Source organism: Thunnus albacares, chromosome 11 (genome assembly GCF_914725855.1).
Source record: "Thunnus albacares chromosome 11, fThuAlb1.1, whole genome shotgun sequence".
Taxonomy (NCBI): Eukaryota; Metazoa; Chordata; class Actinopteri; order Scombriformes; family Scombridae; genus Thunnus; species Thunnus albacares.
The window spans coordinates 33,510,152-33,536,333 of record NC_058116.1 but is presented as its reverse complement, the minus strand read 5'-3'; the positions used below and the strand labels follow the sequence as shown (position 1 = coordinate 33,536,333).

General features: G+C 38.7%; 1 protein-coding gene across 3 annotated transcripts in view; it reads right to left on the bottom strand.

Moving 5' to 3' along the window:
- The window catches only part of LOC122991912 (interferon-induced protein 44-like), a 31,847-nt gene extending 6,791 nt beyond the window's left edge, over nucleotides 1–25,056 (bottom strand). The window contains exons 1-7 of one of the 3 annotated variants that reach the window (XM_044365388.1): nucleotides 24,942–25,056; nucleotides 22,853–23,005; nucleotides 22,201–22,223; nucleotides 21,280–21,337; nucleotides 3,880–3,903; nucleotides 3,757–3,790; nucleotides 2,819–3,020 (exon numbers count right to left, since the gene is read on the bottom strand). In XM_044365388.1, the coding sequence (XP_044221323.1) occupies nucleotides 2,819–3,020; nucleotides 3,757–3,790; nucleotides 3,880–3,903; nucleotides 21,280–21,337; nucleotides 22,201–22,223; nucleotides 22,853–23,005; nucleotides 24,942–24,987 (540 nt within the window). In that variant the 5' untranslated portion in view covers nucleotides 24,988–25,056. Of the gene's footprint in view, nucleotides 1–2,818; nucleotides 3,021–3,756; nucleotides 3,791–3,879; nucleotides 3,904–4,254; nucleotides 4,282–8,741; nucleotides 8,854–21,279; nucleotides 21,338–22,200; nucleotides 22,224–22,852; nucleotides 23,006–24,941 lie in introns of those variants that run through there. The other 2 variants (XM_044365390.1, XM_044365391.1) reach the window with 2 other exon arrangements.
- Between the last annotated feature and the right edge of the window lie 1,126 nt (nucleotides 25,057–26,182).

Here is a 26,182-nt window from a genome sequence, read left to right as displayed (position 1 = left end):
TCAGGTCAAAACATCCTGAACGTCCAGGAGGGAGCTTGGAGGTTGTTTAAAGGTGCAAACTGATGAAAGCTGAAGTTTTAACATTCATAGTTTACATCAAAACTTTAATTTTTCACAAATCTTGTGTAGATGATAAAATAGAATATTTTAGAATGAATATGAGCTTGTTCCATCTAATAGACCCTTTTCACTGCAGACATTCAGACTTGTCAAAGCAGGAACAGCACAGGTGGAATCATTAACATTAATAATGGCCGCACGTCATTGTGGTGAGCTGGCTGCAGCTCTGGTACTGAGCATGCTCAGTCACTGATATGTTGCTTACTGGAACCAAGCGGGTAGCTCCAGGTCTGAAAAGTGAAGCGAATGCAGAAGTGCCTTAAACCTGCATTCTCTCTAACGGCCAGCAGGGGGCGACTCCACTGGCTCCAAAAAGAAATCAGATTGTATAAAAGTCTAAGAGAAAATGACCTTACTTCTCAATTGATTCATTACCTCAATAAACACTTTCCTAATGAGATTATGGTCTCAATCCCTAGTTTCAAATCTTCAATACAGCATGATGTTCATTTTGTAATTTATGGTCCCATTTACAGCATACAGCGTATGCTTTAGGGCGTGGCTACCTTGTGATTGTAGCTACCTCTGCTCCCCAGGTCCACCCTCTCATCCAAATATGGTCACTTCTCATCACTTCTAGCTCCAAAACAACAAGATGGCGACAGTCAAAATGCCAAACTTGAGGCTTTAAAAACAGGAGTCCACAAACCAATGGGTAACATCACAGTGGCTACATCCATTATTTTTATACAGTCTATGATTGGGACACTTAATGGAATGGAACCATGGTTATTAGTATTATTTACAGCTGTGATTTTCCTGCTTTGACATGTCCAGCTGTCTGCTGTGAAAAGGCTCCATTGTGCCTCCCACTGCATTCACTTCAGTTTGCTTTTTAATATTTGATATTTTTGTGTCTCAAGCTGCTTTGTGGTCTCTTTATGTGTACATTTACTTCCTTGATATAATGTGTCATGTTGCTGTACGTCTCTTTATGTGTATATTTGGGGCCCAAGCACCTAGCAGTGTGAAGGTCCTATTGTATCCGAAGGAATTCTTCTTCTTCTTCTTCTTCACAATGAATCGCATTTTCAAGGGGCTTAATGTCCTCGAAAACTCACCAAACTCTGCAAATGTGTCAGGAGTTGGGGGAAATTGTATTTTCTATAGTGATTGGGTGTGGGGGCGTGGTCAGCGGGCTCCGTAGCGCCCCCAGACGCAGGTCCATTTAGGAAAAAGTGTCTTTGATGTTCATGTAATTCAGTGGTATCATTGGTCTCATCATTAGACTTATAATTTTTGGGGGGAGCCCAACAGGAAGTCAGCCATTTTGGATTTTGTGTGTCAGTTTTCATTATACAAACACATTTTTCATGCCTTTAGGATGCGCAAAAGCTCACAAAACTTTGCACACTTGTTTGAATTAGTGTTTTGATTTCATATCGCAAATGGACTTGGGTGTGGCACGGCAGCTCTATAGCCTCCCATTAATTAATTTTGACATTTTTAAGGTGCTAAGAATGCTTCAAAACTCAAACAAAAATTTTCACAGTCATCAGAAGTGGCAAAACTTGATATTCTTTGGCTTTGGCTTGGGTGTTCCAAAATGGCTCAAAGGCGCCCCCTAGAAAATTTAAAATTAAAAGCCCCCACCTTTAAATTTGACATAGATGAACGAAATTTGGTAGGCATATGTATCATGTCCACACGCATAAGAAAACCTCTTGGAGCCATACCCTAAATCCAACAGTAAATTGGCCATTTTGAATATACTGTGCAATTTTTGCGCAGTTTTTGCATTATACAAGTGTTGTATTTTAACGACTCCTAGAAATTTAACCGCAGTGACTTCGAATTTGGTCAGTGTCATTTAAAGACCTTTGTGATGAAAGGTTATCAAAATCTTGAGTTTTCATCGAACTCCCTTGATGTGGTGATGAGGTGAAATTTGATATTTCGCCATGAAGCAGGATGTTGTTGTAACTTGAATGTACATTAGCTAACCTGTACCAAATTTCTTAATCTTGATAAGAGTCCAGGCCTGAACACATCTTAATGTCAATATTGATTCATAGTCATAGCACCATCTACTGTCAGCATGAACTCAGCCTTTTATGACAAACATCATTCAATTTACATGGAATATACATGGTGTGGTCTACACATGATATTCAGCAACATGACGTATAATTAGTGGGTGTTCTCTAGTGCCACATAGTGCACACAGGAAGTGATATTTAATTCCTTTGTGCAACATCCAATAAGAGCCCGGTCCTGAACACATATGCATGCCCACAATAAAAGCCTTTCGACTGTGGCACACCTTGATGTGTGCGAAGGTGCAAGGGCCTGATCATTGCTGCTTGCAGCTTTAATTATTTTTGCTCTTTGTGTCCATATTATATTTAGTAGATGCTCATGAAGTATATAGTATTCTAGTTTTTAAGGTTACCTATTAATACTCTGAACATGTTGCTGTACTTCATTTTGCTGCTGTGACACTTTAATATTCCTGTGTGGGATCAATAAAGTTTCTCTTGTCTTGTCAATGCAAAGTTAATTTAAGAATATGACTAAATCAAGGGAACAAAATAATTATACTGAATTAATTCAGATTTATTAAGATTTATCTCTGTTGCTTTAAAGTTTCATCAAAGTGTTGTCAAATGTTTATAGTAATAAAAATGAAATAAACTAAAAATATATTGATAAAAACACTTAACTGGGATCATTTTTGACACAGATTAAGTGTTCTTACTTTTTTAGTGAAACTCTTGTCAGAGGTGGTAGAACTGACTGCAGCAGGAATGCTCATTCTGCGTCGCAGGACGTTGCTGACAGAGTTAATGAAGCTGGACTTTCCGGCTCCAACCGGCCCGTACAGCAGAACTCGGAGATGTTTGACTTTCCCCTTTGCAGGCGAGTAATTCTCCACATACTGCAGATCTGTCTCGTTGTCTCTGTAAATAAAATGACATTTGATTTCAGATAAAAATATAAACCTGTTTAAATTTTTAAGAGATCTTTTTTTAATTGATTTTATCATCAACAAACTGAACAAATACAGATGTATTTACACAATTGTGAGCACAATTAGTGTGAATCTAGAGGGAAAAAAACTTATTGTAGACAATATAGAAAATAATAATTCAATACATCAACTATTGTATAATAATAATAACTAGAATGTGCATTTCCTGAAGAAAACGGGTGTGTTTGCTACTTGCAGATTCAGCTGCTGAAAGATTTACAGCAAGATGTTTCACTTTTATAAAACTCAAACGAATGTTGAGTTTTGCCTCTTTCAGTTTTCTGATTAAAATGTTTGTTATAATACAACTTTTAATGTGATTTATGGTTTCATGTTGGATCTCTTCCCTGCAGTTAAATACCTGCAGTCAGCTTCCTCAGCAGAATTCATCTGTTTTGTATTATGACACTGATTTCCACAGTCGCATCGTGTTTCTACATGTTTGCAGTTGTGGTTTTATGATCCACAGAACTGCCTGAAGCAGCCTTCAATAATGAGCAGATATGACTCATAATAACAATACTGCAGCTCACCTGACTCCACCTGCTGACAGTAAAATATATTCAGCCTCTCTGAAGCTGTTTGTGCTGCTGCTGCTCACTAAAACTACAAACATGTCGGTCACACTCCATCCTTTATGTTAATCAGCAGAGACATAAACTCACCCCCAAGATATTTGTCTCCATGGTTCACTGAGAGCTGAAGAGAAAACAAACATTTTCATTAACATCATGTGTCGTTCTGTGTCAATAAAGATCAGAATTCAGAAACAGATTTTAATGTCTTACTGGGAGAAGGCGGCGGCTCAGATCCTACAAAGACAAACATTTAGGAAACATGAACATGTAATACAAGACTTTTTATTTGATGTTAATCTAACATGGAATAAACAAAAATACTGCAAATTACAATGAATTGAAGGTTCAGTGATTTATAGCAGCTTTTAGTATCAAAGAGGAAACTGTTTCTTGTTTTAATGTTTTTATTTCATCCAAACTGATGAAACCAAACTAAACAGAAGTCAGTTTTCAGTTTCAATTTAAGAAGAATTTAGTTTAAAAGAAACAGATTTACATCAATAAAACAAAGTTTCACATTGAAGGAGAATAATATTCATATTGTTAACATGTCGTCTATATTCTGCTGTTAAATGTGTTTCTTACCATGAACATGAGGAAACAGAAGAAGTGCTGTAGAGAGGAAGATATGAAGAATATCATGATCGATACCTTAGAACCAAAGTGACATTTTACCAACTTCACAGAACTGAAACAAAAAATGGTTTTGATCATTTGATCTGAGTTTGTGTACTGATTTCAGTCTTCAATAATAACATTTTAAACACACATGGATGACAGTATACTTTATGAACAATATTTTATCATTTATTTAAAAAAATCTTTTTTCTACACCATTAAATTTGAGACAAAGTCACATGGTGCCTTTTTGGCTCAAATAGCATAGCCAATGACAATGTTTTTGTAGAGATGCAGTAGGGGCAGATAATACAGATATTACAATAAAAGCAAAAAACAAGTTTTGGTTTTGGTTTAATTTCTATTCCAACAGAAAGATGTAAAGAGGAAAACAGGAAAAGCACGTGGATTTCCATTTATTTTTAATTCACATGAAAAACAGAAAAACAGAATGATGTGTTGTACATTTTTTTATCCTGTTATCAAACAAGTTGAACACAGCTTTAGACAGAGGGTACACGGACCCTTTCCCCAGTCATCTCCATCGTCTGCGGCTGTCTTTCCCTCTTGTGTGTTCTCTCTCTTGTGGCTAAGCAGTAACTGAGTGCCTACATAATGAAACATACCAATAAAATTAAAGTTATGAGTTACTATCTGCTTTAACCTTACTTACCTTACCTCTGTTACTCATCACTGATGTTGAAGTCTGGATGGTAAATGGACTGCATTTATGTGGTGCCTTTCTAGTCTACCGATCACTCAAAGCGCTTTACAATACATGCCAACATTCACCCATTCACACAAACATTCATACACTGATGGCAGAGGCTGCCATGCAAGGTGCCAACCTGCTCATCAGGAGCGATATAGCGATTTTTAAGAAAAGCGCTTTACAATGTTTCCAATGCTCACCCATTCACACACACGCTCACATCGGGAGTAATTTGGGATTCAGTATCTTGCCCAAGGACACTTCGACATGCAGACTAGAGGAGCCGGGGATCGAACCAACAAACCCGCTCTAACTCCTGAGCCACAGCTGCCCCAAATGTTTTCATTTGTCCCATCATCATTCAGCTGTTCTTCAATTTTAGATATACACTTCCTCAGCAGTTAAAAGATGTTTTCTTTTGCTGGTTGACCTACTAGGTCCATCCTTGACCCCTATAGTAAGGGGATCTGGTGGTTCTGTTATGCTTTTTGTAATAAAAACAAAAACAGTATTTTACGGCCTCTTTCCACTTTTATTCAAACACAAATACAAATAATTTTGCTGCCTCAACAAATACAGATACAAATACAAATACTGGGCCCTCTGCACATCCCTAGTGGAGAGAGCACTGTCCAACACGTCAGTCCTAAATCTCTCATAGATGTTCAGCTGGGTTGAGATCTGGTGACTGTGAAGGTCACACATATGATTCACGTCATTTAATACTCATCAAACCATTCATTGTCATCCTGGAAGAGACCACTCCCATCAGGATAGAAATGTTTTATCATAGGATAAAGCTGATCATTCACAACTACTTTATATTGATTAGCAGTGACCCTTCCCTCTAAGGGGACAAGTGGACCAAAACCATGCCAGCAAAATGCCCCCCACAGCATAACAGAGCCACCAGACCCCCTCACTGTAGGGGTCAAGCATTCAGACCTGGACCAGGTTTTCCTTTAATTTGTCATCCATCTGTATATCTCCATTTCACCCCCTCTGGTTCTCACCCTCAAAAAATTTCTGATCTTTCAGAATATATTTAAAATAAGAAACAGAACTGAGTTTATAAAAAGTTTACAGTGACATTTACACCAAGGAAATCTCCCCATTCATTACAGGATAAACTTCAAAATTCTTCTAATTGTCTATAAATTTCTCCATGGTCTCGCCCCTACTTATATCTCAGAACTTCTCATCCCTTACAGCACCGCCAGACCCCTCAGATCTTCCCACCGTGGCATGTTGGCCGTGCTCCGTTGGTGGGGACAGAGCTTTTTCTGTAGCATCTCCTTGGCTCTGCAATAGCCTGCTGGAGGCCATTAGAGAGGCTGAGTCTGTTGATGCTTTTAAGATGCACCTGAGGACTCACTTTTATTCTCTGGCTTTTAACTTTGTTTAATCTGTTTTATATTTTATCGGATTTCTTGGGTTTTAATTTGTGCTTAAATGTGTTTTTATTATACTCTTGCTCTATTTTTCACAATTATCTGTTATGCACGTATATGTCTTATATGTCATATGCTTGCATGTGTATGCATATGCCTGTCTTTGTGAAGCACTTTGGTGCAAAAGCTGTTTGCCTTTAAAGTGCTATATGAATAAAATAAACTTGAAACTTGAAATCAGCGCTAACCTCAGGGACAAATACATCACATACATTTCCTGTTGCACAGTAAAAGCCAGTCTGTGGTTCACTAGTTCACAGCTCTGTTCACAGCAGGAGTGGTGACAAGAGTTTTACAGAGAAATTTAAAAACTGCAGAAATGTGTTTAAAGTGAATCACTTGTTCATGATTAAACTTTTCACCACATTTTATTGAACTGTTGTTTATTGAACTTGTTTTTGAGAAATCAGACAAAACTAGAGGTCTCACTTCATTCTTAAAATATATGTAAAAACACATTTTTTGCAGATATTTGTATTAATAGCTTTAGTTGAATTGTACTGAATAATCTGAGGAGAAATATTCCTACCCCAGAATATGCATTGATCGATCATTCTTCTTCTGCTGTCGTAGTTCTGCAGCACAGTGGAGTCAAAAGGTTACTGACTCTTTACCTTTAGCTTCCTCTTTTATCAGATGTTTTTTTCATGAAACCCACAAGCTTTCCCGCCCAACTGCTACTTTCACTTTCACTCTCCCTCACCTGTTTCTGTCTGCACATGAACATGTGCTGCTCAAACATACAGTACAAAGTGCAGCAGAAGGATAAAATCATGACATTCACAAACAAATCAGGCTGTAACAAGTCTCTAAAGACTCTCCAGCTGGTCCAGAATGCAGCTGCACGTGTTCTGACTAAAACTAGAAAATATTCAGATATTCAGAGTCAGACAGCAGCAACAGCAGGGCAACAAAGTGGAGGAGAGATGGGGTTGTGTGGGTCATGTAAATTTAAATTGCCCTGCTTGTAGAGTATTGTGAGAAACATGAGAAAATCCTGCCTCAATAAACTCAGTTTGCAACATAAAATTTATAGGTGTATTTACTCATTACTTTAATACACAGTTATAAAACACAATTGAAGCAGGAGAGAAGGAAGATAACTGGATAAAATGGAGATGTAGAATCAGAAATGTCACAGTTATGGTTAAGGAGTCCTGCAGCAATGTCCTTTGGGAGGTGTACACATTAGTGTGTGCAGTAGATGATTTGTTAATTTTTAACAGGGGTCCAATGGGAGCACCCCCTGCCCCCACACCACCAACCAACACACACACACCCATGTACACCTGCCAAAGGAAAGGGACATCGAAATACTCAAGTAAAGTACAAGTACCTCAAAATTGTACTTAAGTGCAGTACCTGAGTAAATGTACTTAATTACTTTCAAACACTGCCCCCAACATGAACCTCAAAAAGAAGTTTGAACCCCCAAACAGCTCTTTGAAGGAGCAGACAAACTGTCCTCACAAAGATAGCAACACACACACACACACACACACACACACACACACACACACACACACACACACACACACACACACACACACACACACACACACACACAAAAAGTGAAAGTAACACTGACGGTTTGAAAGCAGTTGGTGAGTTTCTTATCAGTCAAATGTTTTTTGAAACTTACATGATGGTTAATGAAGGTTTTATGTTAATGAAGTCACATGACGAGCTGTTTTACAGCTTCTTTAACTTTTAGGATTTTAGTTTTGAGATTATTCAAACGTTTGTTTCATCATTAACAGGAAACTGTTTCTTTTATTGATCATATGGACATACTGTGAATCTTTTATCACACTGAAGATAAGAGATAATGAAAACAAATCACAGTTAAAACTACAACTGTCAAGAGCAGAGTTAAACAGGACAGAGAACAGTGTCTGTTTTAGTTTGTTCAGTGTGATGATCGCAGAGGGAATAAAAGATGTTTGTAGATGTTTTTCTGGGACTTTGTAGCATCGACCTGCTGGCAGTAAAAGGAAGGACTGATGGAGGGGTGAGAGGTCCTAGAAACACACTGAGCCGTGTTGGAAGTCTCTCTGACAGAGTAAACATCACTGTTAGAGTTTGACCCAGTCTGAGTCGATACAATACTGAGTTAATGTTGTTCTGAGCCAGTTTTAATGTTATTTTTATTATTTACACAAACTAAATCAGACAGAACTAGAGGTCTCACTTCATTCTTAAAATATATTTAAAAACACATTTTTTGCAGATATTTGTATTAATAGCTTTAGTTGAATTGTACTGAATAATCTGAGGAGAAATATTCCTACCCCAAAATATGCATTGATCGATCATTCTTCTTCTGCTGTCGTAGTTCTGCAGCACAGTGGAGTCAAAAGGTTACTGACTCTTTACCTTTAGCTTCCTCTTTTATCAGATATTTTGCTTCATGAATCATGTGACTTACATGAAACCCAACAGTTTTCCTGCCCAACTGTTACTTTCACTTTTACCCTCACTTGTTTCTGTCTGCACATGAACATGTGCAGCTCAAACATACAGTACAAAGTGCAGCAGAAGGATAAAATCATGACATTCACAAACAAATCAGGCTGTTAGATTATAGATTATAATGTATGATGATGATTGTTATAAAAATTATGCACTGTGTATGAGTGTTACTATTTTATCTAGATCATGATGAATTGTTCCTGTTTCGTACTGCAACTCTGCAACATCAGCAGACTCATCAGCTCAGGATAAAGGAAGTTGGGTTGAAGACAGGGTAAGACATGTCATCTGGGGTCAGTTGGACAAGATGAAATTGTTCTGAGCCAGTTTTACTGTTATTTTTATTATTTACACAAACTAAAGCTTGTTATAATCTACTCTGTTTAAACTGACATGTCACAGTTTGTTATTGATTGTTAATAACTTGTGTCTCTTTTGAATCGTTTTGTAGAAACAATCAATCTGTGACAGTTTTTAGTTAAAGCTTGTTGTGTGTAACACTGGCTCACAGTAACAGATTGATAAAGTTAACCTGATGTTGTTGCTGCTGTATTGATCCAAACTGGATTCAACTTTAACCCAGTGATGTTCAGATTGCACAGTACATCTTAATAAAAGAAGTTAACATAACTTAATCTTGGAAAAAAAGTTGGAGTCACTCATTCTCATGAATTTAACCTTACTCAAAAATCAATTGTTGAAGTAAAAACTCCTTTAATTTGAGTGCACTTAAATTTTTGAGCCTTTTAAGTATTGGTGATATAATTCCACTTTGTTTCACTGACTCGTTTTCTTTAAGTTGACTTTACATCATTACCAAAATGTAAGCCCTGCTGATGGGCAGCTATAATGTTGAGTATAATTTTTGCTTTTATTCCAATTCATAAATCATCTTGTACCCAAGTAAACCAAACAATGCATTCAAATAATTCTTGATCATTCTTGAAATGACCTCCAAAAATGTTTAGATCTGATGTATTACAATTAGTCAATGGAAAAAAAAATAATCAGCCACTATTTTGATAATTGATTAATAATCTAAGTACATTTTCAAATAAATTGCCATTATTTTATGTTTTTAGCTTCCAAAATGTGAGATGTTTTTTGCTTTTCATTGTCTAATAAGTAAATTGAATATTTGGGGTTTTGGTGTGTTGGTAGGGCAAACAAGGCGTCTGATGATACTGTATCACCAAACTTTTAATCAAAAAAAAAAAAAAAAAAATCAGCTTTGTGGAAAATAGTCATTAGTTACCTAAAGTTTATTCAGTCTTCATTTGTATTTGGGTAACCCAGTTGAAATGCATCACATCAATAAAACTCAGTGGACAACACTAAACCAAAATCAGTACATGTACATCAACAAGGTTAACAGTGTATGCTTAGCTGTGCTATATATGTCCAGTGTGTTACTGAGTCCATGGAGCGAGTTCAGTTTCATAGGTTTACAGACATTAAACACACATTAATATTGTAATTATATCAGTGTATTGCTTGTGAAATAAAATGATTTTTTGATTTTTTTAAATAAAAATAAAAGAGAAAGACCTAAAACGTTTGTTTAAAGTGATACTTCACAGCTACGTCTTCATATTTATACCGTGACCACAGGAATTCCTGCTCTCTGATTGGCTGGAAGGTGTCTGTTAAAATCATATGTGGACATTTCAAATGTAGCTCTGATCAACAGTTTAAGCACTGCCATGTTAAAGTACAGGTTACCATAGCCACAAGCTAACCGCTAACATGGCTTAAAGGAAAACTACAGTTTGGATTCCTTATCTCAGTCCAGAGGTGATAACAATGCTGCACTCACCAAGTTCATCCCTGAGTTCTGAGGATGCAGCAAACATTGTTAAAAAAGGTCCAACAGAGAAACAAGATCAGACAGGTTGTAAACAAACCAGCATTTATCCAGATGAACTGAACCCCTTTATCTAACGGAAAGTGAAACACCTGAAATGTCATCAATGAAATCTCATCATGATCAAGATACCGAACCCCAAAAGCAGAGTCATCCAGATACCAAACTGCTGTAGTCCTGTAGTCAAGTTATAAAGACTGTTGAGCTGTAATATCCAATCCCATATCAAATTCCACCACCGCTCCTCGTGGTACTGGTGATCTGAGGAATACCTGCAAATACAGAAACACAGTCAGCACTTTGAGCTAATGTTTTTCAGGCTGTTTCTTTCAAACAAACACAAACAACTAAACATGGTGGGGCTGCTCTAGAGAGGAGAGACAAACAAGACTTCAGCTTTGAACTCCACTCAAAGCTAACATGATCAGGCTAACTGAAAACTGGTTTTAACCCTCTGCAGTCCAGCTTCATTTAGTGTCATTTTTACTTTCTCTGCATTCATGTTTGTCTTTGTTTATCACCTTTTAAACTGTCTTTACTCCACATGCTCCATCACAAACAAAACATCAGCACAAACAAAAGTGATGCAGTTGAATAAAGGCCTTTTGTTTTGAGACAATAACTCGGTGACACAAGCTCTCTGAAAGGTTACATCTTTGTAACCTCTTTCCTGAAACCGTTCATATATTATTGATTAAGGGCTGGTCCCATTGATTGTTATGCCAGATGAATCTTGTTGACTAACCAGGCTCCTGCTTTTATATTACGTCTGACATTAAGCACGCTGCTCAGCCCCAAACATCCATATATTAGATAATATTTTCAGCATAAGTCATGATGTGCAGACTTTTCACTTTGTTTCATGCATTAGTTTAGAAGTTCTAGCACCTGTGCATTTCATACAAGTAGAGAGTACATTAAACTTTATTGTTTCTGTGTGATCACATGTTAGCTGGTTAAAGAACATAGAATGAATGTGCTTGTTGCTAATGTTTGACTTTGGTGAGTTGTTGAGCTGATTGAATCAATGAATAAAGTTATAATAAACTGTTGTTTTCCTTTCAGCTGACTTCAAGAAAATTCAGACACAGCCTCTGTTTCTATACGTGGCATAAGACAGTTGACTCCTGGTGTCCACACAGAGACAGTAACAGACTCCCTCACTCCTTAAAATACAGAAAAAAATAAATAAATAAATAAATAAAGGGTCCTATCTTACAGCAGTGCCAAGAGCGACCCAAGTGTCTTTGCTAGTTTAACACCGATGCAGTTGTTTAAATGTAGTTCAGTGTTTCTCCTCAATATTGACTGCTTTGGGAGGGGGGGGGGGGGGTATTGTTTTCGCACAGTGTGCGAATGAAAATCATTAGTAGCCTGTTGATATTAATGATCGTCTGAAATTTTAGCAGCGGCGCTCATAATTTTGCAGCAGCGTTGCGAATGAACGAATGCAGGGGAAACGCTGCAGTTGCGTGTTGTTCTTAAAATGAGGTGTGGTTAGGCACATTGTTGGCGCATTGCTATCTTGAGGCAGCAGAAAGTGATTGACCAACCAAAAACTGGTCAGTGGCGCAGTGCTTCACTGTTATTTAAGGGCGCATCATCAAGATACTAATATGCGCCTACATAGGCAGGTGCACAACACGCGTACAATCTGCTTGTTACACACACACGGATGCACAGCAGCACACAAACATGCAAAAGATTTCAAATAAAAGGATTACAATGTTAAAGATTATTATTGTGTTCATCAACATATTTTTAAAAATACATGTCATAATGGTTAGGCGTAATATTTATCAGAATTAGCTAATCACAGTAATGACGGATGAAACTGTCTTATTATTTGACAATTATTTAAACAGACCCATCAGGTTGACGGTGTCTGTCAAGACCTAGCAAACAGTTATCAACAACAGATCAGACACAGATCGACTTTCCTGCTGCATCAATACATGATGACATGAGGAAATAAATGAGGTGAAAACAATGATTTAACTAGGGCTGTAGTCTGCTGCTCGACTGGTCAATTAGTTGATCGATATGCTCTTGTCTGACTAAGTTCTCATTGGTCGAATAATCTCTGTGTTACTTTCATAATGAGAAAAGTGCTTCATCAACAGCTTTCCAGGAGTAATCCATTATTTCCTGCGGCGGGAGGGACAGACTAACAAATTACCTGTGAAAACGACTTTGAACTCGCCCAACCTGATGGAGCCTGCTGGGTCTAACTGTATTCAACGTTTACTGAACGTTTACTGAATCTGTGTTTCACCATAATGACACAACGAGAACCCCCGCCAGGCCAAAAGAAAAAAATTTAATATTTGATTTGATTTGAAATCGACAGCGTTTGGGAGTCTCTGAGCAGCGCTGTTCCGGTACGTGAGTCAACCTCTGCGTCGTTGTCTGGGAAACCACTGGTCGCGCGACTCCATTAAGGAGTATGTTTGCGTAGCGAGCGGGAAAGAGCGAGGGGCAGAGAAGTGACGGTGGATGCGAGCGGAGCAGAGGAAAAGGTTAGTAGTGAGTTGTCAGTCTGGCAGTAAATGTACAGCACAGACTACAGTGTGTCAGTTAATAAATGCTAAAAAGTCACGTCTGTTGTTTCCCCAAATGCTGGAAAAGTAAAGGGGGTTAGCTCCAAAGTTAGCAACAATGGGTTAGCCTAGCCTGAAGACGCTAAACAGAGAAACAAACAAAAAGAAATTTGCAAGAAGTGAATGAACAGGATCTTAAACTAGTGGTTTGGGGCCACAGGAGGGTTCAGGAGCAGCAGGCGCCAGTGTGCTTGTTATGGATCGTGCACTTTCACTTCACGCACAAGCATTTTTGTTTCCCCTGCAGAGAAGCGCTCCTTCTTACTACTTGGCAAATGCACCATTATAACAGCAATCCGCCAAGGTACAAGTGCACCTGGCTCTTAAAGGGAATGGGAGATGACACTCTGATTGGTTTATTGCATGTTACGCTCAAAACACACCCATGATTAATTAGGAGACTATGGACAACCCTTTTGAACCGTGCGCCTGGTGCTGCGATAATTTTTTCCGCTGTTAAACTAGCAAAAGTGGAATTTATATATGCCCCAAATACACTTGCACCATGCGCTTTAGACCATGTGTTTAGATCGTTAAAATAGGGCCCAAAGTGTTATTGCTCATTTCTGTTTATAATTTTACATTTTGTCGATGAAGTCGTCTCCAAAGTCGATCATGCGTCTCAGAGCACTGAGGATCAGAGTGTCCACATCATCGTTGAGGTCGATTTCTTCATTGTAGTTCTTCACAGGAAAGATGCAGTTCATCGGGACACCGACTGCTGAGCTGAAATCTTTCATCTACATGTTAAAGAAACAACATTAATAATGTGAAGTTTTTGACTGCAAAGCTACAGGTTACATTTCTGTACAAACTCACCTTTTTCCTCAGGTATTTGCTCTTATAAACGTTCCTCAGATCCTTTTCAATTTCATCACAGGCCTCGTCGATCTTTGTGATCATCATCATCTGAGGAATCCCTGCAGATACAAAAACACACTCAGCTCTATAAACTCGACTCAAAGCTAACATGATCAGGCTAACTGAAACCCTCGTTTTTAACCCTCTGCAGTCCAGCTTCATTTAGCTTCATTTTTACTATTTCTGCATTCATGTTTGTCTTTTTTACCTTTTAAACCTCCACATACATGGTCTCCTTTTTTTCAGCACAAATTCAGGGAGGCTAGCGAAGGCTAGCTGACTGTGCTTCCCTCCGGTCATGCTGCAGCTAATGCTCCGCTAGCCTCCCAGCTAACGTTAGCCCTGGCTCTCCATGTAGATCCAACTGGACCACCGAGCCCCAATTACTTATTCAGGTTAAAATGAGAGCAGCGGGTCTGACTGAGTGAAGTGCAGCCTGCGGAGGAAACACCAGGACCGTCAAGGTGAAACAGTCCATCGAGGTGCTGCGGTGTTCGGCTGTACAGATAAGAAATCCCTCGGCTGACAGGATGTACCACTCTGTTTGAAAAATAAAAAACTTCATATTCTTCTTTTGGGTTTATAACGGCAGTTGGCAACCAGTGTATGTGCACCTTCTGCTCCGGAATGTGGACCAGAGATTAAATCCTACACAATAATCCTGTCTGTCTAATAAACTTTAAGAAAACTCTGCTGCTGCTCCCACTTGGCAGGTTCATTAAAGTTTTAATGCTGAGCTCCTGAACTCCAGTCTTTCTCAGTTCTTCCTTCATATTTTGTCTTTCTTGATCATACTTAGTACAATCTATACTTCCATACATAATAGTCTCCTAGGCCAGCTGGAAAAAAATACGTGCAAATATCGGTATCGAGTATCGGCCACAATGAGTTGGAAATATCGGCATATCAGATATCGGCAAAAAATCAATATCAATCAATATCATGCATCCCTAAGTTTTAGGTCAAGAAAGTTTCCATTTTCTACTTTGTTACATGACTTCAGGCAAAACAACAGCCTGTCCTCACAAGAAAAACAACAGTATAGGTTTAAAATTCAGGCCGGCAAAAACTATCTCAAGACAAAGTGTCTTATGGACTCTGGACCTCATGGTTTAATGTTAAAGACCAGGAGTTCAGATCAAGTTAACCTGAATAAAACAGGATCAGTGGACACACACTTTCAGTAAACTCTGTTCTCACCCAGGTCACCGGCTGCCTCTCTGACGCCCCTCATCTTCTGTAAAACCGGCTCTTTAATCTCTGCTGTGTTAGCAGAGAGGACGCAAACCAGAACGTGGACTTGATCGTCTGGAGAGGGGGACGGGTTGTATCCTGGATCGTGCTCTGACAGTGCAGATCCTGCGTTGAACTGGAAAACAATGTAGAACCCGAGTGAATGACACATTATATGAAGGACTGAACATTAAAGAAACATTGGAAACTGTCCACTATCCCTTTAGGAACGGAAAAAAACTTTGCACAATTAAAATGCAGCTGATCATCATTGTGTTTAGTGTTGTTAACTTTCCCTCCTTCTGTTAGAAGCTCTGCTTTAAACTCAGACTGGAAACAGAAAGTCTGGAACAATAAAATGATTCTCCTGAACCATAAAAATATATTTAGCTCTTTTTTACTTGTCATATTATTGTAAACTCAGGATCCTGTAGGAATGATGATTTTTCCAGTGATCTGATTGGTCAGTGGTTGTTCTGCATAGGTTACCATGGTGATTTATCCCCATTAAAAGTGAACCAGCTTCATGAGACCAGAAAACCTGAATTAAGTCCAAAGAGAGCTGCTAACACACTGATGTCACTTCGTGGTACAGGCTCCTGATCACAACAGTAGATGGTTTTTATTGATTAATGTGACAGTTGTACCTTGTAACCCTCCTTCACACGTCCCATCATGGCCAGTTTGATGTCTTCAGCTTGGACGCCATGTCCCGTCCCCTCCTCCAGACCCATGATGTCATTGAAGACGATCGGGTAGAAGCTGTCTGAGGTTCCTCTTCTGATTTCATGAGTTTCATACTGAAACACAAACAGAGAAACATGCATCTACCGGCTTTGTATAAAAACCCTGAATACATCTCTGTGAATGAGGGAACTTTTTTGTTTTTTAGTGTTTTTTGTTTGCAGCAGTGAGCTGCAGCTAAAGATTCAACTCTCAGGGGCAAATTCACAAAGAATGGATTTCGGCCGCTGACAGCACCGTGAATTGTAAATGTGACTAAGGCAGGTCTGAAACATGTAAGATTAATGTCTGAATCTTACAATAATGTTCAGGTGTCACTGAATGTGTCCAGGAACCCACAGAACATCAGTACACACACACAACGCTTCAGTTACCACCACTAGTGTCTGCAAAAGCCGCACAATCCTTTTATGAATTCACCTCTCAATTGTTTAAATCAGATTCTGGATCAGTTTGGGATGAATTGTGAGTAAAGTAATGAGGTTTGTTCCCAACTGCAACGACAAAGCATTCATACACCTCTGATAGTTGCTAAGGCTCATGGGTAGTGTAGTATTTAGAGCCGTCCATCAAACAAATTGAAAGAGCCAACAACAGTGTTTCCAAACTGTGAAACCACCTGCATAAACCGTCCTATCAACTCTGTCTCCTAGAAATTACATTTATATAAAACTGCAACAGCAAATATATTTTGTTACAAAAATATCGCAGCTTAATCATGTTTTCTGTCAACATAACCAGAAAATGTTGTTAATTAAAGTATTTAAGTTGCAAAAATGTTGATACTGAAAGTATGAGTGAAATGTTCAGAGACAACATGCCTGGTTTTTGTTTTTAACACCAAAATCTCTGATGTTGCAGTAAAATATCAGCTGGTAGAAACTACAGCAGTATGAAAGTGTGTGTGGTTGTGTTCAGACTCTGGCAGCACTTGGTTCAGGTCCGAGAAAGATCCTGGTCTCTGTTTAATACAGAAAAAAGTCTGCAGGGACTTGAAGCTCAACATGTTTATGAACATTTAAGCCACAGCAGCATCTTTCACTAACCTGAACCAAACCTGAACACACACAGGACTCAGGATGTGAACCCGAGTCCCTCCCACTGCAGAGACATACAGAAATGTAGCTTCATTCATTCCACTAAACCTTACCGTGAACATCATCCAGGCAGAGACGTCACTGGAAAACAGTTCAGTCATATATGAAGGTCATTTCTAGCAGACAGGGTTGCTCCTTTGGATCTTCTGCTCTGAGAACTACAAACTAACCAAACCAGAGGAGGCTGGTCCATAGAGGCAGAGGAGGTTGCTCCTCCTCTATTTTTCTCTTCTTTGGAAAAAATCTATTATTGAAATTCTGATTAAAATGCTTCAACAGCGACACCTGCAGGGCAGGAGGAGAAAGAGCAGCCTTTTCACCACTCAGGGGTTTTTCTGGGTGAGCCGGCTCCAGCTCTGGTACTGAGCATGCTCAATCACTGACACGTTGCTTACTGGGACACTTAATGGAACAGAACATGGTTATTGTTATTATTTACAGCTGTGCTTTTCCTGCTTTGACATGTCCAGCTGTCTGCTGTGAAAAGGCTCCATTGTGCCTCCCACTGCATTCACTGCAGTTTCTCTATTTAATTTAATATTTGATATTTCTGTGTCTTAAGCTGCTTTTTGGTTACTGTCTCTTTATGTGTACATTTACTTTTGTGATTCATACTGTGTTTAGTAAACATTCATGTAGTATATAGTATTCTAGTTTTAAAGTTTACTTATTAATACTCTGAACATGTTGCTGTACTTCATTTTGCTGCTATGACACTTTAATTCTCCTGTGTGGGAATATGACTAAATCAAGGGAACAAAATAATTATATTGAATTAATTAAGATTTATTAAGATTTATCTCTGTTGCTTTAAAGTTTCATCAAAGTGTTGTTAAATGTTTATAGTAATAAAAATAAAATAAAATAAAATAAATTTTTGACACAGATCAAGTGTTCTTACTTTTGTGGTGAAACTCTTGTCAGAGGTGGTAGAACTGACTGCAGCAGGAATGCTCATTCTGTGTCGTAGGACGTTGCTGACAGAGTTGATGAAGCTGGACTTTCCGGATCCGACCGGCCCGTACAGCAGAACTCGGATGTGTTTGACTTTCCCCTTTGCAAGCGTGTAATTCTGCACATACTGCAGATCTGTCTCTCTCTCGTTGTCTCTGTAAAAAAAAATTACATTTGATTTCAGATAAAAATATAAACCTGTTTAAATTTTTAACATATTTTGATTCCATCAACAAACAAACAAATACAGACATATTTACACAATAGGTTGTGCAAATAGTGTGAATCTAGAGGAAAAAACTTATTGGACACATTATTAGAGAAAGTAAAAATAATTAAATACATCAACTATTGTGTAATAATAATAATAATAATGATAATGTGCATTTCCTGTAGAAAACGGGTGTGTTTGCTGCTTGCAGGATCAGCTGCTGAAAGATTTACAGCATGTTTCACTTTTATAAAACTCAAACAGATGTTGAGTTTTGCTTCTTTCAGTTTTCTGATTAAAATGTTTGTTAAAACACAACTTTTAATGTGATTTATGGTTTCATGTTGGATCTTTTCCCTACAAAACTACAAACATGTCGGTTACACTCCATCCTTTATGTTAAACAGCAGAGACATAAACTCACCCCCAAGATATTTGTCTCCATGGTTCACTGAGAGCTGAAGAGAAAACAAACATTTTCATTAACATCATGTGTCATTCTGTGTCAATAAAGATCAGAATTCAGAAACAGATTTTAATGTCTTACTGGGAGAAGGCGGCGGCGGTGGCGGTGGCGGCGGCGGCACAGATCCTACAACGACAAACATTTAGGAAACATGAACATGTAATACAAAACTTTTCATTTGTGACATGAAACAAGATGTTAATCTAACATGGAATAAATAAAAATCCTGCAAATTACAATTAATTGAGGGTTCAGTGGTAGAATCCTATTGTTTTTGTTCCATTTATTATTTTTCTCTGTTAAGTGTCTGAGGCTCAGAAACTGTAAGTCCTACACCAACCAAATTCAGAAGAGAAACAGCCCCATACCATAACGCGTCCACCTCTGAACTTCACTGTAGGTGTTTTTAGGGTCATATGCAGAGCCGTTTCTCCTCCAAACATGGCGCGTAGTGTTATTGCCAAAAGTTTTAATTTTTGTCTCGTCTGACCACACGACATTCTTCCAGTAATCTACAGGTTGATCCAAATGTTGTGTAGCAAACTTCAAACAAGCTTCAACATGTCTTTTCTTCAGTAATGGTGAAGTCTTACGGGGTGATCATGCACGGAGACCGTGGTGGTGGAGAGCATCACCTATTGTTTTCTCTGTGACAGTTGTACCTGCTTCTTCCAGATCGTTCTGGAGCTCCTTGGAACTTGGGCTACTCTGACTAATTTTCTGACTGCCCGGTCTGCAGTCTAGCGAGGAGCTTCTGTGCGTGGCTGGTTGACAGTGGAGTGATGCTGCTTCTATTTGTGGTTAAAAGCCCCAGTGGTGCTTATGGGAGCATTTAGGAGTTGAGAAATCAGTGTGTAACCTTTGCCATTCCTGTGTTGCTCAACAATCTCTGCCTCTACCCATCATGAGATGGTTCATGTGTGATAGCTTGGTAGCAAATGATGCGTTAATGATGTTAACCCTTTTTAAAAGAGTAGAGTGCTAATAGTCACATGCACTAACCCAGCTGATTCTAATTAGTACAGGTGAAAGGACTAATTAGTGGAATCACCTGGTTCAGTGCTTTTTCTTACTTCTTGTTCAATACTTTTGTCCTGTGTCATTCCAGTTTAATGCACAGAACCGTTTTATTGATCACATCAACTGAAATGAGTGACATCTGTAAAAGTCCTGCATGAAAAATACTAGTACAGTTAAAGTACATAAGTATTATGAGCTTGATGTAGTTTAAAATGGGAGAAGTTTAGAAGGGAAATGTCTCTCTGATGGAAATACCAGCAACTCAGAGACATCTGAAAAATGACAACATGACACTGATTTTATTAATTAAGACACAACTACACACTAATTTATTATCAAATTTGGGAACCGCTGGTTTAATCCTACAAATGTTGTGTAATTTATAAGTTTGTTATTTCATGTAAAATTCTGTCTAAAAGTGTTTTCCACCAAATAAATATAGTGCAGCAGAATCTAGTATAAAGCAGAATAAAATAGAAATGTGAGTAGAAAGGTACGAGTTTTTACAAGTCTGTCTTAATTTAATACTGATGTGCACATATGTACATGGAAATGTGGGAAAACTCTCCACACTGAACCTGAAGATATTCTATCTGAATGAGACGACACTGTAAGAGATGAGGGACAAAATCTACAGAGCTCGTTCTAAACTCCAGCTGACGATAATATGATGATTCAGCAGCCTCAGATAGATAAATTCAGTCTGTATTTCCTACAGTTTTAGTTTAGTAATTGTCTCTTTTTGTTTCTGTTCCACTCTGATCTGTGGCGGAGGGATACATTCTAGTAGTGGCGTGCAAGTCTGATGATGTTTTCCGGCTTTTACTACTCAAGAGACTCAGAGAAAACAGCTGGATAGCTGGAGTATTTTTGCAGTCTGAGTTTTTTGACACTAAATAGATAGATAGGTAGGTAGGTTTTATTGAACACCTGAGGGGGAAACTACAATAGTCACCACATTCCAACACACACAGCAAGAGAAAAAACCCATAAAAACAAAGATAATCAAAGCCAAGATAAAACAGTTAAAATAGTCAGAAAGCACTGGACACTTGTTTCATTACTGGCTGTATCTTGTACATCACTGTACTCTGTATGCTGCTGCTAAAAATAAACTCTTCCAGTGATCCAAATAGGCCTATAGGCTGCCCCGAACACCTGCAGTGCTTCTTCTTATTCCTGCTGCAAAGCTGATGAGTTTGTCTTTTAAAATGCTGAAAGTGGCGCTTAGTGCAGCTAAACATGAGAAGCTGCCGGCTGAAACAACAAACATTAATATAACAATAATTATAAATAATTGTACATACGCATGAAACTTTCTTCTGGTATTAAATCTTTTAGTTCCTGTAAGATCTCCATCAGGTTCTGAAACACAAAACCAGAAGAAGTGAAGAAATGCACACACACACACACACACACTGTTATGTATTGTAAGCATTATTTTCATGGATCATAAAAATATATATGGCTCTTACTGACGTAAGCATATGTATATATATGTGTGTGTGTGTATATATATATACATATATATACATATACATATATATAAATAGTCGACACACAAAGTTTCAACAAAAACTCATTTTCACTTTCTGTCTACAAGTTAGAAGGTTACAGAGTGAGATTAATGGACAGTACAGCAGTAAGATGAATTTTAGAGGCTTTTCTTCATTCAGTCCTTCTGTAATAACGTCCTGTAGGTCTGAGTTCATCACACAGACTCTGAGGACTTTAATTAGCAGATTAGAATTTCTAATGAAAACAAAGATAACATTTTCCTGCTAACTAAACACAGACAAGCTTCCTGCTTTCTGCCTGCTGTTGTTAATGGACTCTGTGAGAGCTGTGGGAGCTGTGGGAGCTGTGGTCCTGTCCACTCCGCTGAGAACAAAAACTAACTATTTGAAGTATTTAGAAGCTTCTATTTTTGTGGATTTAAACTCACTGCTGGTTTACTTTCAGCCACAGCTTTTTGTAGTTTTGTTGTTAATGTTAAGAGAGTCAGCAACAGTCCACTGCTGCCTCAGTGTTTAACAAAGTTAACAATACTTCCACAGAAAGGCTGAATGGGCAGGTGGAGCTGCAGGACTGAACCAAAGAGAGACAGACCTCCTGAATCATCATCTCTCTGTCGTAATTTTTATCAACGAAACTGCATTCTGATTGGCTGAGAGTAGTTTCAGTGTTCAGGACTAATGAAAATGAAGCATTTAAACGAGTTCACTCACCTGTGATCCATCTTCAGCATCACCTGTGGAAGGAAACAGGTGAGATGAGTTGTTGACACTAGTTGAAGGAGTACTCAGATAATTTACTGCAGTAAAACTACCAGTACCACAATGTAAAATAAGTATTGTCAGCTTGATGTACTTTAAGTATTGCAGTAAAAGTTTGAACTATTTTATATACAGTTAGCTAGTTTAGTCCAGTGAATAAACTCCAAAGGGTCAGCAGATACATCTGAAGGGTCGTGAGATGATTAATGGGAGAGGAAAGAAGAAAAAAATTAATCTGATTCATTTTCAAGAACTTTTTTCTCTTTTTTGTGAAATGTTGTGTGTTTTATATTTTTATTGTGTTATAATTATGTTATTTTATTTAAAGGTGATCAGAAAAGTAAGTACAGCTGTCAAATAAATATAACATATCAGAAGTATCAAGAAGCAAAAACAGAAATTTAAGTAAAGTTCAAGTCTCCAAATTGTATTTAAAGGACAGGTTGATGTTTTAACAAGTCTGTCTTAATTGAACACTGATGTCTCCACATGTTCCTGCTCTCCACACTGACCCTGAAGATATTCTCTCTGAACAACACCACACTGTAACATCTAAAGCTGAAGATAATATGAAGCTTAAGACAAGACAAAACATTGAATGTACCTGTACGCCAGAAACGAAGAGCAACTAAAAGTCCAACAACACCAACAACAGCAAAAACAATCTTGGAGTTCATCTTCCACTGATCTTGTCCGTCAGACTCAGACTTGCTCCCTTCTTGGTTTTCTTGTATATTGTTCAGTCTGTGTTTATCTGCTGTGGTGTGAAAGAAACAAGCGATTAGTAAAATGTGTTCCACAGATTTTCTTTGAGAGATCCTGAAAGCAGCGAGTTGTGGCTCACAGCTGGCAAATTGGACATAAATACAACGTTTGCAGCTCAGTAGAAGAGAAGCTCTGAGAACAACAAAAACCAGCTGATGAGGACGTCAGTGTGTGAATAAATACATGAATGTGCTTCAGTCTGTAACATGTGAATCTACACACGACTACCAGAATGTTTCCCTCCACAAGAAGATCTGGAGAAACAAAAAGCTGGAAACTGTGATGTTTGGTGAAGGTGTACAATCCCATAAGATCACTTAAACACTTCAATAAATACACTGCTCAAAAAAAATTAAGGGAACACTTAATCGTTACAGTATAACACCAAGTCAGTTGAACTTCAGGGATACCAATCTGTCCATTTAGGAAGCACAAGTGATTGTGAATCAATTTCACCTGCTTTAGTGCAAATGAAAGTGACAACAGGTGCAATGGAGAGGCAAAAGCAAGACAACCCCCAAAAAGGGAATGGTTTTGCATGTGGTGGCCACAGACTATTGCTCCCTCCTGATCCTTCCTGACTGAGTCTTGTGTTCTGCTAGTGTCCTTGTCATTACTGGTAGCATCAGGTGGTACCTGCAGCCCAACCAAGTTGCACAGGTAGTCCAGCTCCTCCAGAATGTCACATCCATATGTGCGGTCGCAAGAAGGTTTGCTGTGTCTCCCAGCACAGTCTCAAGCATGGAGGAGATACCGGGAGACCGGCTGTTACATGAGGAGAGCTTCACAGGGTCGTAGAAGGGCATCAACCCAGCAGCAGGACCGGTATCTGCTCCTTTGTGTGAGGAGGAACAGGAGGAGCACTGCTAGAGCCCTACAAAATGACCTCCAGCAGGCTACTGGTGTGCACGTTTCTGACCAAACTGTCAGCAACAGACTCCATGAGGGTGGCATGAGGGCCCAACATCCTCTAGTGGGACCTGTGCTCACAGCCCAGCACCGTGCAGCTCGATGGCATTCGCCAGAGAATACCAGAATTGGCAGGTCCGGCACTGGCGCCCCGTTCTCTCCACAGATGAGAGCAGGTTCACACTGAGCACATGTGACAGGCGAAAGAGTCTGGAGGCGCCATGATGAACGTTATGCTGCCTGTAACATCATCCAGCATGACTGGTTTGGTGGTGGGTCAGTGATGTTCTGGGGAGACATATCCTTGGAGGGTCGCACAGACCTCCATGTCATAGCCATCGGTACCCTGACTGCTGTTAGGTACCGGGATTAAATCCTCAGAGCAACTGTCAGACCTTACGCTGGTGGGGTGGGCCCTGGGTTCCTCCTGGTGCAGGACAATGCCCGGCCTTATGTGGCCAGAGTGTGTAGGTAGTTCCTGGATGATGAAGGCATCGATGCCATTGACTGGCCCTCTTGTTCCCCTGACCTAAATCCAACTGAACACCTATGGGACGTTATGTATCGGTGCATCCGACGCCGCCAAGTACCGCCAAAGACTGTCCAGGAGCTCACTGATGCCCTGATCCAGGTCTGGGAAGAGATCCCCCATGACACCATCCGCAGACTCATCAGGAGCATGCCCAGACGTTGTCGGGAGTGCATACAGGCACACGGGGGCCAAACACACTACTGACTCACATTATGAGCTGCCGTGATAAAATTCATGCAAGTTGGATCAGCTGTTGTTTCAATTTTTTACTTTGATTTTCGGTGTGATTTTGAATCCAGCCCTCAGTGGGTTGATGATTTTGGTTTCCACTTGTTACGTCATTTTGTTCTCAACAGTTTAAACCATGTACATCAGTAAAGATTTTCAACTTGAATAATTCCTTCATCAAGATCTGATGTGTGATTTAAGTGTTCCCTTCATTTTCTTGAGCAGTGTACATTCATTCATTCTGCTGAAAGTCTCTTACCTCGTTGACCCTTCCTGTTGGATTTTGGACAAAAACATAAAAACATCAAGCAGAAATAGTTTCATTAAATCCTCAAACACGACCATCATAAAATATAAATACTCACAATGTTACAGGTTTTACCTCACGTTCATGAATGTGATACGACTCATTTGTTGAGTCCAGATTAACCAGGATGAATGGTTTGATTAAATGTGAATATTATAAAAACTGATCAGGCTGAAAGCTCCTCTGAATTGATCCTTTTCATAACAAAATGTTTCATCTGCATCTGGACTGATTCAGTCCTGCTGACATGAGAATAAATCCTGAAGCATCACATCAGAGTCAGACTCAGGTCCACTGAGGTATTTATCACAGTGCTACAGCACCATCTGCAGGTGACACTTGGTATGTGCATGTGGCCTCTAAATTCAGCTCAGTGAATCATATGGAAGCAAATCTTTGACAGAATCATTTGAATTATATCAGCAACTGACCACCAACATTTCAAGTTTATTCAGTCCTGAATACTAAATGTTGAAATTTAAATACCACTGAATTTACTGAACTGAAATATTGACTTTGAAAACCATCTTTCTAAATCTACTATATGTGTTCTCAATAATCACTGAAAAGGTGTGCAATTTCAAAAACTTTATTTCCAGTATATATTTATTTTAGGGTTCAGATAGAAAATTCTGGTGGTTAATATTCAAAAGTTGTATTCAAGTCCTTCTATTTCAATAAGCTCAATTTAGATTTAAAAATTCAAGTAAAAAAACTCTGGTTGCTCAAATACACTTCATGTAATTCAGACGCTAAAATTCAAGATGTAAAATTCAGATCTGAACATCCAGGATTACATATTTACTTTTACACACACACACACACACACGTATATATGTATGTATATATAAACTTCAAAGCACAATCAAGTAAACATTTCAAGGTGTTTGGGTTGTATGCTGGTTCTTAAGCTTCTTAATCAGCATATTAACCATAACACACAAATCTGTCTTCCAAGAAAAAGGGATATGAGACGTTTTTAGTCAGATGATGTTTCTAATTCAGCATGTTTGAAACTTAAGAATGGTGATATGTTCACTAGTAGATTTGTAGGTGCAACATGTTCTGTCTGTCTTACTTACATTTAACATTTATTTTCATACACTAATTGGGAGTCAGGAGGATGAGTGTGAACGAACATTTTCAATGTGACAACTTGAAGTGATATTTTTGACCATGTTGTGCATGTTTAT